The sequence below is a fragment of the Nematostella vectensis genome, chromosome 7 (genome assembly GCF_932526225.1).
Source record: "Nematostella vectensis chromosome 7, jaNemVect1.1, whole genome shotgun sequence".
Lineage (NCBI taxonomy): Eukaryota > Metazoa > Cnidaria > Anthozoa > Actiniaria > Edwardsiidae > Nematostella > Nematostella vectensis.
In genome coordinates, this window is record NC_064040.1 from 6,134,828 (window position 1) to 6,149,734 (window position 14,907).

At 39.0% G+C, this 14,907-nt stretch overlaps 2 protein-coding genes across 2 annotated transcripts; one reads left to right on the forward strand and one right to left on the reverse strand.

The window, feature by feature from the left end:
- Positions 1-1,159: 1,159 nt before the first annotated feature.
- On the reverse strand, positions 1,160-8,200 carry LOC5520718 (cyclin-K-like). The gene is made up of 9 exons (XM_048729702.1): positions 7,950-8,200; positions 6,881-6,962; positions 5,820-5,951; positions 5,396-5,501; positions 4,691-4,748; positions 3,443-3,609; positions 2,777-2,901; positions 2,417-2,447; positions 1,160-2,318 (listed from the first exon to the last, which is right to left on the reverse strand). Exons 1-9 carry the CDS (start codon positions 8,084-8,086, stop codon positions 1,528-1,530), a joined length of 1,629 nt encoding a protein of 542 aa, XP_048585659.1. The 5' UTR covers positions 8,087-8,200; the 3' UTR covers positions 1,160-1,527.
- Positions 8,201-8,364: 164 nt separating this feature from the next.
- On the forward strand, positions 8,365-14,830 carry LOC5520815 (elongation factor 1-gamma-A). Its single transcript, XM_001640481.3, has 9 exons — positions 8,365-8,503; positions 8,639-8,785; positions 9,371-9,434; positions 9,850-9,992; positions 10,235-10,378; positions 11,987-12,116; positions 13,155-13,329; positions 13,732-14,035; positions 14,603-14,830. Exons 1-9 carry the CDS (start codon positions 8,492-8,494, stop codon positions 14,759-14,761), a joined length of 1,278 nt encoding a protein of 425 aa, XP_001640531.2. The 5' UTR covers positions 8,365-8,491; the 3' UTR covers positions 14,762-14,830.
- The last annotated feature ends 77 nt before the right edge of the window (positions 14,831-14,907 follow it).

The following is a 14,907-nucleotide window of genomic DNA, read 5'->3' on the forward strand; positions in this document are numbered from 1 at the left end:
AGTGTTGGTTTGAGAAAAATACAAACTACATAGGTTTCCCTACAGGTCTGTAGGGAATTTAAATTTAAGCCTTCAACCATTATTATATATATATATATATATATATTTTTTTTTTTTTTTCAAGTGACCCTTTTAAAAAATATGGGTGAAATCGTGGTCCCTGGCCCCATGGCAAATAAGTACTCCGTTCCTGATCGCAATATTTCGAAAATTCTAGAATTTTGATCCTGGTCCCATGCCAACATAATTTTGATCCCCGATCCTAGAAATCAAAAATGATCCCTGACCCCCCAGGAGGACTTTGAGAGAAACAGATGGGGGTGCTCGACAGCAAAATCAATTTTAACCCTAAGAGATAGCACTAAGGGCGTGGACAACAACAATTCTTATCCCTAAGAGATTGCACATTGGGTGTGGTCAAGAATTTTTAACCCTAAGAAAAAGCATAAAAACAATGCCTGTTTTAATTGGCTGACAGATCAGAGTATTGTTATGTTACCAACAATAAAGCCGGTATCAACCGATCAGTTGTGGTTTATTGTAAAATATGTTCCGAGCGATTGGGCCACCATATAGCGTGAGACACCTTTAAAGATAAGAGAATCTGAAAAATCCTCCTCTCCAGTCATGAAAACCCCTAAAAGTTAGCAGAATTGGGAAAATCCCTAAAACACCCCTAAGAGATAGAAGTTGGTAAGAATTTTATACCCTAAAAGATAGGTCGAGAACCATATAGGGTCCCTGACCCTATATACCTCATTACTACCCTAACCGTGCTATGAGGATGGCTTTAACTAATGATGTGGTGAGACTACAGGGTATACACAGGGGGGTGCGTACCCCCTTGGCGTCTAAAAAGTGGGTAATTTCCTATTAAGGAATCTTCAAATACAAAACTTTTTCTATATGATTCCTATAACTTCACTGGATTCGTTATTATAACTAATTCGGTCATACAAAACGATTTGCCATGCATTTTCTGTTAACTTAGAAAATCCAGCCAAGTTGATTCTGCAGTTCTAAAAAGAACTGACGTTAATGCATGTCAACCATCAACATATTAATATGTTGAGCTTAGTGTCCAGAGTTTGAGACTGTCCATAATTACAACAGCCAACCACTGAAAAAATAGAGGATGAATTGCACAAAATTATGCAACTTTTCATATGTATTTCCTTTATTTACAAAGTACAATGTGGTTAAGCACACACGACATTTGGGTTTTGGAGTTTGTCGCAAACTAATAGATTTTACATTTACAACTCCTTCATTGATTTCAACTGCTGTAAACTTAACGGTCTTTCAGTACATTTTAGTTACCATAAAAAAAATATGATCCGGACACATAGCTAGGGGATGTGCCCGGACACCCCTCTTTGGCCGCCACAAAGTTGGCCATTTCTTATAAAAGGATCGTCAAAATCTATCCCTTTTTATATACCTGTGGCTATAGAAACACCCTCAGCAAATCCTGTGTATGTTCAGGTGATCAGTGTCCCTATATCAACAGCCCAGGTACAAAATTGTCTATCTTGGCATCCATCCACCTCGCATATTAGGAGGATACTGTCCTGACCAATTGTAGTCCATTCTTGGTGCTCTGGGCTGCATTGGCGGCAAGGGCGGAGGAGGTGCACCCATAGCTTGGGCCATGCTGTGTGTAGGGGGTCTTACAGGAGACATCCCAAAGCTGGGTGGGTTCTGAAGACTGGACAAGTTTCCAGGGGGGATCTGGTACATGGAGTTTTGGGAAGTTGTGAGAGGCGGAAGGGGTGGAGGGGGGAAGGATGTAGGGGGAGGGGTGCTGTACTGTGTCGCATACTGTGCAGTCTGTAGGTACGACTGGCCAGCATAGTGAATCGCCATCGGTACTGTAGCCTGGGCATATCCATAAGTGGCTGTCTGGGTGGGAAGGGGTGCAGAATACATTGTGGTTGCCTGTTGGGGGAGAGGTGCTTTTTGTTGAGGGAGGGGCGCTTGTTGTTGGGGTAAGGGTACATGCTGTTGGGGTAATGGAGCTTGCTGTTGGGGTAATGGAGCTTGCTGTTGGGGTAATGGGGCTTGCTGTTGGGGTAATGGAGCTTGCTGTTGGGGTAATGGAGCTTGCTGTTGGGGCAAGGGAGCTAGTTGCGGTAGAGGTGCTTGTGGTTCAGCTGGTGGTGGTGGCCTAGAGTCAGACGACTTGCAGCGTTGCTTGTCTGGGGGAGGAGCAGGGCTGATGTTTTCCACTTGAAGTCCTGTCGATTGAGATACTTGTTGCATGGTGGTTGTAGAGATGGCTGATGGAAGGGGAGCTTGCTTGCTCTCAGGCTTCGTTCCTATGAAATCACAAAAACATATAGAGTTAAAGTATACAATGGATAGGAGAGTCTGTTTCTAATATCAAAGCAGGAGACACACTGTTAGCTTCTAATACCTGGCCTGTCACTTGTGCTTCCCATTTCACGCTGAAATAGAATATTTTATAAAAAGTATGAATATGAGTTTACATTTCACTTAACCCCTAATATTTCAGAATAGAACACCAAGCCCCTTATAACAATCAGACCAGAAAACAATAGGAACATACTGTAAGAGGTTCAATTTATTATTGATGATGACAGGGAAAGAGGTTCAATTTATCATCTTTCATGGATTCCCTTTGTCCTTCTGCGCATTTTTAAGCAAAATCTCAGCAAATAGGCAGGCCTGGGCCCACTTAGCCAAACCCTAGATCCACCAATGGGCAATTTAATGTAATACTGGCTCCCAAGTTTTCCCTGGCCCAGACAATTACCCGTTTTTTGACAGGAGGACTCTGGGTGACAGAAGGGCTGGAGTCAGCTGATGCTGCCCTTTGCTCTGCTGCCGATCTTTCCTTTCTCTTGCCATCATACAGCTCAAGCATCATATCCATTATGTCTGGAAAAAATATATTGTTTGAAACTAATGTTCAACATAACCTAGCTAATGGTAGATGGGGAGAAGCAGGGCAACTCCCACACCCCTTGAGGTGCGGTAGATGGGGAGAAGCAGGGCAACTCCCACACCCCTTGAGGTGCGGTAGATGGGGAGAAGCAGGGCAACTCCCACACCCCTTGAGGTGCGGTAGATGGGGAGAAGCAAGGCAACTCCCACACCCCTTGAGGTGCGGTAGATGGGGAGAAGCAGGGCAACTCCCACACCCCTTGAGGGTAGACAGAGGCACATTCACACCCCTTGATGGCCAAACAGCATTCTTTCTTATTGAAGAGTCACCAAATCTGAGAAGTTTTGTATATGATATCAATGCCTGTATACCCCTTAACAAATCCTGTTTTTGAGGTTTATACAATAGAGTAAGGTGATGTGCATTTCCATTACTTTTAATGACACTTTGTGACACTTGCTTCCTGGTCAAGAAAACTCTGGGCATAACAAGCTATTCTATTTGTCATTTTTATATTTGCTAATCTGTACTTACCATTAACCATAGGCTCTGAGACTGTCTTGGCAAAGTGGATCCACCACAGTTTCTCTTTTGAACCTGTTGCAGCCTGAATATCATAATTGTTCAGCTTGGCTGCGAGTGCCAACATGGCAACTGCTATGACTTCAGAGCGATGCTTCAAACATAATGTTGTTGATAAGCTGCAATAAAATGAAAGAAACTGAAGACAGTGACAAGAGAAAGAAATTCTATATTCGACAAACATTTAAATATCTAAAAGTATCTTTGAATGCTGTAAATGCTTCTTACTCAATTTGGAAGTAGAAAAAGGGTTCTACCTTTATACACTTAATTTTCATGTCACTTTAATTTCGTGAAAAAGTTTTAACTTTGGATAAAAATTTCATGACGAACGGTTCGTTGTACTGACTTGAGCTGTAAGAGAGAAACGTGCAGAATTTAATGCTCTATCGATTCCATGTGTTATGTTTCCATATAAGGCAGTCCTTTTGTCTTTTTGCCCAATGACAAAGAGGCATACAGCAAAATACGGAAAATTCCATATCTAGGCGCGAAAGGGTTAAAAGATTTACAAAAGTAAAGTAGGATAAGCGAAAATAAAATGAGTACACAAGAAACCTTGGGGGAATTTTGGCCGTTTGATAAGCTTTATGGATACAACTTGTCTATTTAGTCATCTAATGTACATATAGTACGGTAAGGGGTTGGGTTGGACTTGTATTTATAGATTTTTATGAAAATAAATTTAGCCAACGCATCTTTTTATTACAAATTGTGTCAGTTTTGATGATTACAGCACATTTTAATTCCAGTTGTTTTGCTTGATTTTTTATTTATTTATGATCACAAAATCATGAAGTCACGAAAATAAAGTGATCTAGTTTTTCACAAATAAAGAAAAATCACGAAAATAAACTGTTACGAAATACTGCCATCTAAAAAATCACAAAATTTTGACGTTGCGAAAACTAAGTGTAATAAGGTATTTTAGTACTTCCCCATTTGTCCAAGGTGACCTTAAATACTGGTACGACTAGAAAAACTACAGGCAAACTGTAGTGTAACTATAACTGGTCTGGGTAGCAGGGATATAAATCAACACCTCAGATGAAGGATTAACGCTCAAAAAGTCAGTGAAACTACTGTTCTACAGCTGTAGAGAACATACCATTTCAACTTTGCTAAATACTATTTGGCAGACTTGTAATTAGGGACCCCCATACAATGATTTGGCTTATTGCAGACAATAAATTAAGATACCTATCATTTATAAATGTCCAAGCCATCTGCACCAGTTTATTAAGCTTGGCACGGTCCCCTGAAAAAAGAAACAGTTGTTAGTTTGTAAGTCCTGAACTCAAATTCTTCAGTTAATAAATAATCAGGGGCGGCGGAGTGGTCCCATAAGTGGGGGGGGGGGCGGGGGCGAAAGTTGTGAGGGAGGGGTGGATAGTGGTTTCAGGGGGAGGGGTGGTTGGTGGTTCCGAATCCTATTTATAAGAACGTGGGGATTTTAATTTGTTCAACAAATTTGTTGTCGGTTGCATATATACCGCTTGAAAACCATTGGTTTAAAATAAAACGTTCATATATAAAGAAACATCCTCTCAGAAAAGTGTGTGTGTGTGTGTGTGTGTGTGTGGGGGGGGGGTGCTGCTCCCCGCTTTCAAGAGTGGGGGGGGGGGGGTTATGAACTTTAATGGTATATCTGCTGGCAATGATACATAACCTGATTTAACATTTAACAAAAACATCCTGTCTTATTTAATTAGAATCGATAGCTAGAATTTTCTAGAACCCTGATCTAGCATTTTACGGTAACGAGATGAATAGATGCAATAATTTTAAATGTTGAGATATAAAAGTGTTGGAGTGTAGTAATTCTAGTCCATGCCATTGTGGAGTCCAAAGAATGACAGTCCACAACAAAGACATATTACATTGAAAGTGTAGTACTGTTATCACCTTTGAGGCCCTTCCCTAGTTTGAGCAGGCAGGGGTACGGATGTTCCACTTGGAGGTCAAACTTGATGGTTTGCAGAAGGATTCTCTCATATATCATTACTTCCTCCTAGGTGTCAAGACATTGGTTTACATCAACTTTCATTATTTATTGCAAAAAAATGTCATCAAGTTTGTGTATCAGACTTTTGCAATACAAGCTGTTGGCTCTAAAATGAGATGTTCATTACAGCACTAAAGCAAACCCAATCTGCTTCAATCACTGTAAAATCCAAAGTAAGACTAAAACTCAAAACATCCTACTTAACAGTACATATAATTAAAACATATCAAATTCTAAAGTGTAAAATGATGCCAGGGAAAGAGTTATATTTAATAGATGATGAGAAATTTGAGTATTCAAATTATAAGCAAAATGAAGCTGTACCTTGGGATCAGGACCAAAAGCTTCAAATTGAGGAGGAGTCAAGAGGCTATTTGCTGTCTTGATAATGTCACGGCACTTCTTTGGAGTCTCTTCTACTTTGCCAGCAAGAAACAAACATGCTGCACCAGTCACCTACACCCATCAAAGTGTTATGTTATCATCTAAACTAAACTGGGCCCAACTGACATGATGGAAAAACCCTGAATATGCGCACTTCAGAGAGATGAAGAAAGAAGATAAAATTTCTTACAATGGCCATAATTTCCATGTATTCCGGACTGAGTTTCACTTTTCGAAACACATATAACATGAGGCAGAAATGCACATACCCAGATTTTGGCTTTTTAAGATATTTTATCCTTGATCATCCTTGCGCTTTGCTATGTATTGGCTCACTGACGAAAAGCTCAAATTTCAATGACACTTTACTAAAAGTCGAACTAATTTATAAAAAGTCGCATTTGATATTTTGTTTAATATTACTCACTTAGTAATTAGGGGAATTTTCTGCCTTATTTGATGTGAAATGAGCTTATTGGGAACATCAAGTCATGCCTTTCCGTCATGTCGGCCCAACTGCACTACTGGTTACAACAGCACCAGAATCATATCAGTGTGCTAGTGACTCAAGATGATTCAATAGATAGTATTTTGAGGAACCTCAGTCATTCTAAATCATGTTGACACTGCTTCTTCTCTCATTTGTAAGAAGACCTCTGGATCAATTTTGGAAGCTTGTTGTAGCCCTTCTAGCCAACCCCAGGTGCAATCCTTGAAGGAATACTTTTTCTATAAGATACCTATGACAGTGCACCCCTGTATGGTCAGCACTTCCTCAACATTTACCTTGCACAGGGCAGACAAACTAAATGGGTCCTTTGGCTTTACAGTATCATTTCAAAAAAGAATGGGAAAGCCGGAGAAAGAGCTTCATGCAAAAGACACCTAATCCAGACATCAGGTTTATAGGTAGGGCTCAGACTGGGGAGATGTAGTATAACTATATCTCTAGCTACCTTTCTGCACACACAGTGTCATTTGTAAAGTGCTAGAATTCTTACCCAGCGAGGGAAGTTTTTGAAAGACTGGATCATGTAGAATCTGTGGAAGTAGACGGCTCCTGTAGCCATTGTGTCATAGCGTCTGTAGTACAAGTAGTTATGGTTATATAACAAACATAAACATAGTGGAGCATTGCTATAAAGAATACAAAATAAAGGTAATAAAGGAATTTAAATCAACAGGAAGTTTAAGTGTATGTTTTCATGCATCTCAAAAACAGTAGCTTTGCTGACATTTCTAGACTAAGGGCACATTTTTTTACTCGTGATTCCGGAATGTGAATGATTAGAATAGAAAAAGCGTGTGTTTCTTTTTCCCACGTTCCCATTCCAGAATGGAATGAAGGCAATTCCACCCATTCTGCTTACCTGTAGCAGAATGACTCGAATGCATTCTGAAAATTCTCTACCAATGATTCCCATTTCAGATTGATTGAAAAAAATTCGGTTAGGCCTCTTTTTATTTAAGGCATATAAAAAAATACTGAAATGCACATAAAAAAAATACTGAAATGTCTCTGAATAACGATATGCTATAAATTTTGGGCATAGCTTAAAACTGAAAATGGCCCCTAAGAATGTAACTCTCATAAAATTAAATAAGGACACACCATTAATGAGGACTTATGGGTCCATAATCATCACATACTCTTATCAGGTGTGTCGCTAGGGTTGATGCGGGAAGCACCAAAATCCTGGAAAATGCTTATTATATCGTTATCTACCGTATTACTATATTGGTTATCAATAATGTCCATCAATGACTTGATGTACAAACAACAAGAAAGCTATATAGGCTTGCAACAATTGTGTAGAACCAGAGAAACAGAAGCTTAACTTAAACCTTGTTAGCTAGATTACTCAAGATAAATACCAAAAGTGGACTTTTCAATGAGTGTTGTAATATTTTGACACAAGCTACACATGCTCGATTTCAATTGATTCACTTTACCAAGGGACCAAGCAACACATCGTAAGTGAGTAAGTACAAAGGTTTTCCAAAACTTAAGCCAGCTAATGCATTCAATAGCGATTTAGTTATGGCGTTATTAGTCACAAGAAAGGATACAGTCCCATTTTGTTCCCGCACTCCATAATAAAACGCGTGCCCTCCCTGCGGTACCGACATTCTGTAGCATAATCAATACCATCGAGCCGAGATGGCGTCCGATTCAGCCCGTCGTGGGTGAATAACCAGTTAGGCATCTTTAAGCACAGATATCTAAAGATTTTGATAAACGCAAAATGATGTCAAATGCTTTGTCCTTTTCGAGTTCATTTTGCCGATCCGTCCGCCATTTTGGAAACAACAGTAGCCTCGTTTTCAAGCTCTATCCAAACAGTCCACCACAGGTAACCCATGTTTTGATGGTGCCAAACTAAAAGAAAGTTCGCGGTATTTTTTTTTTTTACATCGTCAATATTTCACATTGACAAACAAAACTTTTCCATTGTAAGAGCAACGGTATTTTTTTTTTTCAAATTTTCCATTTGACCAAGGATTTTTTTTGTGAGATCAAGGGTTTTGTCGTCATATCCGGAAATGCCCAGACTGTCATTATAAATAGTCAGTCCGCGCATACGTTCTTTCTCTTCATTGAATATCCCAGAATGGCTGCCGGGGTGAGTGGAACATTGTTTTTTTTAATCCATTAAAATCTGGTCCAATCTGCTCCTGAATTTATTCCAAAATAAGCTCCTGATATTGCCCAGTATCTCTTGAACGTATTTTAATTTTTTATTTGTTTCTATGTGCAGAAATTATACACCTATCCGGATAGTTTCCGAGCTCAAAAGATCTTGATCGCCGCAGAGTACAGTGGCACCAAGATTGAAGTGCCGGCTTTCACTTTCGGTAAAGACAATCACACTGCCGAATTCCTAAAGAAATTTCCTTTGGGGAAGGTAAGATAGGCTAGCTAGAGAATGAAACAATATGCTTCATTTGAATTTCTAAAAACAAAGTTAAACTTTTTTGTACAATCTTTTACGTTTTGTAGTGTACCTCCGCTGCTCGTTATGGGTCGTTATTTAACCAAACTATGCATTGATATGGTTATTTTTGCGTTTTAGATTAATATAATCTACTACGAGATTAAGCAGCTCTTTTTATTGTGTGTGTAGTATGTATTAGATATAAACCTATTTCAATAAAGTTTGTCAGTGCAAATGGCGATTGGTAAATGGCAGTTCTACGACCGAAAGTCACTATGCGTCTCGAAGAATATGGATAAATCAAAACGATTATCCATTAAAGGTTACCAATGCGTGCCTCTGACGTTGCTGGACATTATTTAACACCTTTAATTTTACGAATAATTAGTACCAATAAACCACTTACTATTTGCCATTCGCCATTTGCACTGACAACCTTTTGTGAAATAGGTATATACATATATAGATATATGTAGAGAGAGGGAGAGATGAAAGAACCCCTTTCATTCTGCTCTTGTGGGACTTCTATAACGTTCCATTTCACTTCTTGCTCAGGTCCCAGCTTTTGAGACGAAAGACGGCAAATGCCTGTACGAGAGCAATGCCATTGCTCACTACGGTGGGTTGATAGTTATAGTTTGCTTAGTCCCCATAAGCAATAACCGGGAGGTCTCAATTCACAGGTTTTAAAAATCGTCAAGCATACTTTTGGAGGTTGATGTGTCCCTATTACTTGCTTGTTTTCTTGTGTTCTATCCCCCACCCCTGCAGAGCTGTAAGCTGGTTTTGGGGTGGGGGTGGATTTTTCTTTATTTAAGGCTCCCATTAAGTGTTTAAATATTCTCCAACCATAGTATATTCTCAAGTTTCACTTGCCTTGAGTCATAAGATTTTTTTTCAAAATACTCGTAAAAACAAATAAAATAGGCTGCATGGGGATGTGCATTCTCACGCTCCTCACTCTCAGAGGCCTGCAATTTTTTCTATCTTAAGAATAAATTATGATTTAAATGTTTATTTGAATGTGATTTTAGTGGCCAATGAACAGCTGCGTGGTTCCACTGCTGAGCTCTCTGCACTTGTTGTGCAGTATGTCAACTTTGCAGATCAAGAGCTCCTACCTGCGGCAGCTACCTGGGTGTTCCCAACCTATGGGATGATGCAATACCATAAACAGGTCAGAAAATGTGATTTTATTTTGTGACAGAATAGTCAGGTTGAAGCCCAAGAAAAGCAAACTTGAGATTTTGAATAATTCCCTAAAAATATTTGTTGATGACCTTATTTTAACATTTTATATGAATGGGTTCCAGGTAAGGTCTTATACTTCCCTTATACTTCCCTTAGGTATTAGTTTTCTGTTTCATGAAAACAAATGATATCTGTTAATCCTAGTATCGCATTATTTTACTATTGCAGTCAACAGATAAGGCTATGGAGGATGTCAAGAAGTATATGACTATGCTGAATGATGTTTTGCTGATGAAAACCTTCTTGGTTGGAGAAAGAGTCACCCTTGCTGATATTGCTGTTTGCTGTGTTCTGCAAATGCTGTACAAGCAGGTGTGTTTAATGTTTGTCTTCTTTCTATATTCTAGATTCCGATTCATCTATGCCTGCTGTACAGAGTGTTATTACACTCAGAGAGGGGGCTTAGATAGTGAATAAAGGAAGATGAAAATAAAGATAACAAAAGTCTTGAATTCCTCATTAAAATATATATATAAGGTTGGCATTTGCACTGATATATATATATATATATATATATATACCTATTTAAAAAAAGGTTGTCAGTGCAAATGGCGAATGGCAAATAGTAAATGGCAGTTCTAAGCCCGAACGGTGCTTCTGGGTACTAATTATTCGTAAAATTAAAGGTGTTTAATAAAGTCTAGCAATGTCAGAGACATACATTGATGATCTTTAATGGATAATTGTTTGATTTATCCATATTCTTCAGCATTTAGTAGAAATTTAATGAGACCCATGGTTCCTTTCGGTCCTAGAACTGCCATTTGCCAATCGCCATTTGCCGTTTCGCACTGACAACGTTTTTTGAAATAGTTGTATATATGGAAAAAATTTCATCCCTACAGACCTGTTTCATGCGTATATACAGTCTATATTAATAATTTACATAAATAAAGGCGCCAAATTTGAATGGTTCAATTGTTGCATAGCAGCGCTTTGTTTCTGTGGCAGCATGAAGACACTAGGTCATTGCGTTTGTTTAAAATTGATGAATGATGGGTTGGCAAATGATGACGAGTTTTTTTTATACAGAGATTGCATCTTTTACTGTAGCTGTTATAGGAGAAATGAGATGATAGGATGCGCCATGAAATAAAGTGTTCAATGTTGTTGTCCTTGAGGTTCCATATGTGTTTGCTGAGTTCAGTATTTCTGTATTTCCGTGGCGGAATGAGGCTGTGTGGTTTCTGCAGTTGCATGTCTTGTTATAAGTGGTGATGGAGGTGGGGATGTCATCGGTTGTCATTGATGAAGTGATAATGCGCTTGTTTTGGGTGTCGATTATCTGTTTGGTGTTGCTCATGCAGCTGTAACTGATCTTGATGGTTTTTTTGTTGAATATTTTTCTGAGTTTGTGGTCTTTTTGGAAGTGCCTGCTTGCTATGTTAGAAATAAGATTTTAGGCTTTTCTATAGTTTTTGGGACTACAAAAAACAAGAGAATTCCATCAAAACTAGCTTGAATTAAGCGCAAAACATGAAAGCTTTTCGGGGGATCACGCTTTCCCTGCAATCGCTGCTGAAATTGCTTAAATTCCCTGTTACTTCAGTTCTCATTCCTGACGAAGCCCCAATCAACCAGAGATAGAATCATAACTACCGCCTTTATTTCCCTCAAAACTTGCACAGAATTGATCCGCGGAATTGCTAGACTTTTTCGTATTTAGCTTTCCGTGATAAAGGCGAGAGCTTTCCCTTAGCTTTGTGTGAGCATTTCACAACGTGGACACAAGCTTTCGGTTTAAGAGCTGCAAGCATTCCGCGACATGGGCACAAGTTTGGCCAAATAATGGAAAACTCTAAGGTTGTTTTTCGGGTGAGAGGTCACATATACTAATGGCTGTATGGGGTGGGTCAATATTAAAACAAAATATGATGAGATATAAACTCCTGCTGACCCCATCTGAGTCATTGATTATAGGTCATGGAGCCCTCATTCCGAGCACCCTATGGAAATGTCAACAGGTGGTTCACCACCTGTGTAAACCAGCCGGAGTTCAAGAAGATCTTGGGAGACGTCAAGATGTGCGACACCATGGCAAAATTTGATTGTAAGCCTCTAGAAACTTTTTGACAACACTCATGAGATACTTGGTAGCTGGTAAATTGGTTTTTCATGAGCTTTGTATTTGAATACAGGAAAGAAAGGAATTGATTTTTTTAAAGTGACATGTTCCATTTATTTATTCCTTTTTGTTTTTTCATGTTATATCTTCTTGCCTCTTTTCTTAGCAATGATATTTTATGTGGCAAAGGCCTTGAAGACCCCTTAAACACAAAACAATGCTATAAAAGGGTAAGGTTCCACCCACAATTGAAAGATGGCCGGTGGTAACGGAACTCGAAGCGGGAAAACATGAGAGGCGAGTTGAAGAGTTACAAAGTCTCTACTGACAATCTTTAGCCGTTTACAGCAAGAATAGCATTGGAAATGAGAAATTAAGTCCTATCACAATTTTGCTGAAGATTTTAAAATAATTTCGGTTTTGAAACATCAGTTTACAACTTCGAATCTGCAACGTGACTTGTGCAACGGTAGTATATTTATCATTGCGGCTTGTACTGTGTGATTCTCTCATCCTTTTATTAAGTGGTTAGCACAACTTTCTTACAAAAGTTTTGTTATACTACAGATTTACTTTCAAAGGAGGAATTCTGCAGGGGTAGCTTCTAGGCTAAAATGTAGATATTTTAGCTGCTAAATGGGAGATTGCGAGACTGAGATCGCGTAACTTTGTGTAATTGTAATTTAACATATACCGGTGTTTATTGTCATTCTGCGGTATCTGAAACCCTTTTGAAGATTCCTACTAGAGTTTATGCTACAAATTGTTGTAATCTTAAATAATTCAAGAAGGATAAAGTCCAAATCTTCCTCTCTATTCACTTTGTTATTCAAAGCGTTACCGGGAGCTGTTGACAGTTAGGGGGATGTAACAAACACCTTGCAAGGGCCCTTTTATAGCGCTGTTTCGTGTTTAAAAGTCTAGTTATCTTTTCCCAAACCCTTTGAGAGCTCTTGTGGTAGTTTCTTTTATCCCCTGTTGCAAATATCTTTAGGCTCTTTGATAGTATCTTCTCTCCTGTAGCAAAGACCTTCAATTCTCTACACCATAAAGACCACCACAAGAAAAAGGCCCACAAGGAGGAGAAACCAAAACAGGAGAAGAAGAAGGCGGAGCCCAAGAAGGTAGAGGAACCCAAGGAGCAGGAGCCTCCCAAGAAACCTGCAAAGGCTGACCCATTTGCAGCACTGCCACCCAGGTTGGTTTACACTGTATTTACTTAGTTGTAGATCACATGCTTTCTACGCAAATGTTCCCTTGCACCCTGTTCAGCTTATTACTCTGGAATAAAAATTTACTAAGCTTGCCCCAAGAATTTCACTAAGCCTACAGTTTATATGCAAGGAAACATGTCAATTCACTATTGAAAGCACAGTTCTCTACATAGAATGAATGTTGACCAAGCATTGTCAGGGAACCGTGGATTGGATGTCTCTAACTATGCAGGTCAATGGCATCCTCTCTAAAACAGTGATGCTGTTCATGATTACACAGGAAGCATCCAACTTAAAGTCTTTTGTCAAATTGGCTAATGTATGGAAGCTGTGCATAACACAAATGAAGACTTATTTTTAACTATTATAATATTATTTGCAAACAGTTCCATGAACTTGGATGCATGGAAGAAGGTGTACTCTAACGAAGACACCGAGTCTAAGGCCATCCCTTACTTCTGGGAGAATTTTGACAAAGAGGGTTACTCTCTGTGGTTCTTGGAATACAAGGAAGAGTACGAGAAGGACCTGGGCATGGTTTTCATGGCCTGCAACTTAGTTGGCGGCATGATACAGCGTCTGGAGAAGCTTGTCAAGAATGGGTTTGGCAGTATCTGCATTTTTGGGGAAAACCACAATTGCTCCATTGCTGGGGTGTGGATGTTCCGCGGACAGCAGCTTGCATTTGAGGTTAGGATTGCTATGTGGACCATGTAACCACTAAAACTATCCCCTCTACATCAATGCATTGAATTCATAATAATTACATATAGGTCAGACTTCAAAGGGAATAAATTGTGAAAAGTTACAATGTGGCTGTAACTTTCCCTTGCTTACTTTTGCTGTGGAATATTTTGGGTTAAAATGTAAGATATTATTATTAAAATGTAATAATTTATTTTTGCTATTTGTACCTCATCTTCATCTTTAAAAGCACATGGTGCTTTTAACTACACTTGCAAGTTTTCTCTAAATTTTTATACTAATACCCCCTCCCCTTTTATCCCATGCAACTCCACCCCCATTTATCCCATACCCCACCTGTTAATCCCATACCACCCCCCCCCCCATATACACCCCTTACCCTCCTAGTACAACCCTTTTAATCAAAGATAACCAAGATTTCTTTTCCTTTCGGTTTTCTTAATAATTTGATTTTTTTGAAGAAATGGGTCAGATTTTTAGGGGTTTCCCTTCCATCATTTACAAGTGCATTAGTTTGTCAGGCAATGATGACCAATTTTATTATTTCCATAGCTGAATGAGGACTGGAATGTAGATGCACCGTCTTACACAAGCAGGAGGTTGAACCCAGATGACCCTGCTGACAAGAAGCTCATCGAAGACTACTTCATCCAGCGTGAGGAGCTTACTTACCGCGGCAAGAAATTCAACCAAGGCAAAGTCTTTAAGTAAATGCCTGTGATTGTAGAAACCAACTATACTGTTATTGCAATAATGGAATAAATTGAAATTGTCCCTTGATGATGTATTGGTGGTAATTTTTTATTTAAAAATTTTCTAAAAGTTTAATTTATTTTTGTTCTTTATTGCATATGGTA